Source organism: Quercus lobata, chromosome 8 (genome assembly GCF_001633185.2).
Source record: "Quercus lobata isolate SW786 chromosome 8, ValleyOak3.0 Primary Assembly, whole genome shotgun sequence".
Taxonomy (NCBI): domain Eukaryota; kingdom Viridiplantae; phylum Streptophyta; class Magnoliopsida; order Fagales; family Fagaceae; genus Quercus; species Quercus lobata.
The window spans coordinates 61,496,928-61,499,413 of NC_044911.1; the positions used below are offsets into that span (position 1 = coordinate 61,496,928).

Here is a 2,486-nt window from a genome sequence, read left to right on the forward strand (position 1 = left end):
ATCTATATCCACGCCTTTGGGCGGAGCCCATTTATCAAGAAATGCTCCATTCGATATTTATTTTTCCCTATAATAGTGAACTTTTTTTTTTGGAAATGCTCCATTTATCAAGAAAGAAAACCCTTTGATTTAGAGTTAAATCTTTTGTGGGGTTGGGATTTTTATTTTTTGATAATTTGGATAATTCAATTTCATAGTCAAATGCTTGTGGATTATAAGCTTATTTGTATGTGGGTCTATGAGTTATCTACTTCTATGTAATGGGTTTGATTAAGTTATCTTATACAGGGTGACAATGAAAAATTTATATTAAACTTATATTTATTTGGTTCAATAATAAAAATATTATAAAGGATGATTCTAATGATTATTTGACATACACAATCATTACTTTTAATTTTTTTTTTTTTAAAATAAAAATTTAGATCTCATGTTTCTTGATCTAATCCCTAAAGCTCATCCACCAGTCTTATGTAGGATTTTGATTTTAACAACCTTGAACATAGAAAGAAGGAAAATAGTAAAATGTCATTTGAATTAATACCTTTTTTTAGTAAGTCGATTTCATTCAAATTATGCTCCATAACCTAACCAAACTTTTGCTAACTATGTGTGTGTGTATATATGTATGTATATATAATATTAATGAAGCATTTTTATTGCATGTTACACGTGAATGATCACTATATTGTTGGCCATCTATATGGAAATGTGATTCTTATTTATTAAGGCCTTTACGTTAGAACCTCTTTTCATCTCTCTTGTGTGTGTTCTTGTTTCTAAAAAAAAAAAGATTCTTATCCAATGAATGCATCTGCGCTAAAATCTTATAATCATACAATTTTATTTTTAAATGATATAATTTGAGTTTCTTTGATTGTTTTTTAATTGGATGGTTTGTAAAATAAAAAATGGATATTATAACTAGAAATTTTTTTTATTGATTTATTTAATTTTATGGCACAATTAGAGATAAAGTATTGGAGGAAATTAAAAACAAAGGCATAAATGCACTTTTAGTCCCTACATTTTGACTTTTTTCCATTTTAGTCCCTACATTTTATTTTTACCACTTTTAGTCCCTAAACCAATTAACGCAGGACATTTAAGTCCTTGAAGTACTATTCTGTTACCAAACTAACGGGAAAACTGGACGTGGCTGACGTGGGCATTAAAATATTATTAAAAAAAATTATTTAGCATTTATTAAATGTCAAAATTAAAAGAAAAAATTAATCACTCAATTTTCTTTTCATTATTTGTGTTCTTCCTGTGTTCTTCCTTATAATCAATCTCCAGCAAAAAACAAACCCTAAACCCAGATCCTAACCAAACCCCAAACCCATATCCTCAGTAAAGCAAACCTTAGCCTTCAAACCCATAAATTTTCTTGGCAAACAAACACAAAAAAAACCCACTCACTGGTGTGTTGTTGTTGGTTGTCGCCGCCACCATTGTTCGAACTGTGACCATCTCTTCTTCCTTATTGTCTTCCTCGCACTCTTCGACCTCGTACTTCTCAGTATCCCTTTCTTCAACATCATCATCAGCTATCACAACAACTTTATCATCTTTCTCCTTAGAAAAATTGAAGCTTTCTTCAATTTCTGGTAATGGGGTTTCAGAAACATCATCGGAGGAGGGTTTCTCTGGGACACGGTGAGTGGGTTTGTCTCTATGCTTGCCTCTGCCGTTGACCTTCTTTGACTTCTCGCCGTGAGCTAAGTGGTCCTTAAACGCTTCAATGGCTTGGTGGATGAGCTCGCGGTTTGGCGAGGAGTCCCATTTGAACCAGTAGCTTGTGTAGTAGTCAAAACAGTCACACTCAAACATAGGTGGCTTATGGGTATTGTTGGTGGTATTGCTGTTGTTGTTGTTACTGTTCTTGTTGTGGCTATTTGGGGCTTTCTTTGGAGGTTTTCGCTTGGAATCTTGCGTGATTGGAGATGGGGTTGTGGTTTTCATGGAGTGGGTAATCATGTAAGCAAGGACTTCACGGTCTTCAAGAGAAAGAACAGAAGCTAGAGCTAGAATCGTAGTTGGGAAAAGCTTTAACACAGAGAGAAAATCTCCATCGGAATGGCATGGAATCACTGAAGAAGAAGATGAGGAAGAAGATGAGGATGAGGATGGAGATTGGTATACTTTACCGTTGTTCTTTATCTTCATTTTTCTTTGCTTTGCTTTAGAAAAAAAGAAAAAATTGTATCTTTTTTTTTCTCTCTCTTTTCTTTTGGTTTTTCTCTCTTGTCTCCATCTCTCACTCACACTCGCTCACAAAGTTTCACTCTCTCTCTCTCTCTCTCTCTCTCTCTGTGTGCGTTTGAGATATTTTTAAAAAATTTGAAATTTTCAGATCGATAAAAAAATATCTTGGATGGTGTAAAAATGTCATCCACCAGACTTATTATTATTTTTTTCCATTTGGTTGCTGGGTTTCTATTCTTTTGCTTGGGTTTGATCTTCATGTTCTTTAATTCGGTGGT

General features: G+C 33.5%; 1 protein-coding gene across 1 annotated transcript; it reads right to left on the reverse strand.

The window, feature by feature from the left end:
* Positions 1–456: 456 nt before the first annotated feature.
* On the reverse strand, positions 457–2,169 carry LOC115957187. The gene is made up of 2 exons (XM_031075401.1): positions 1,423–2,169; positions 457–495 (listed from the first exon to the last, which is right to left on the reverse strand). The coding sequence occupies exons 1-2, from the start codon at positions 2,167–2,169 to the stop codon at positions 457–459; spliced, it is 786 nt and encodes a 261-aa protein (XP_030931261.1).
* Positions 2,170–2,486: the final 317 nt, after the last annotated feature.

Bases quoted from the DNA above. Each gene is read 5' to 3' on its own strand.
- LOC115957187 (XM_031075401.1), bottom strand. From the start codon at position 2,169: ATGAAGATAAAGAACAACGGTAAAGTATACCAATCTCCATCCTCATCC. The intron at 496-1,422 runs GTGAGTGGGTTT...TCTATGTTCAAG, and splicing joins CAACCAACAACAACACACCA to GTTGTTAAAATCAAAATCCT.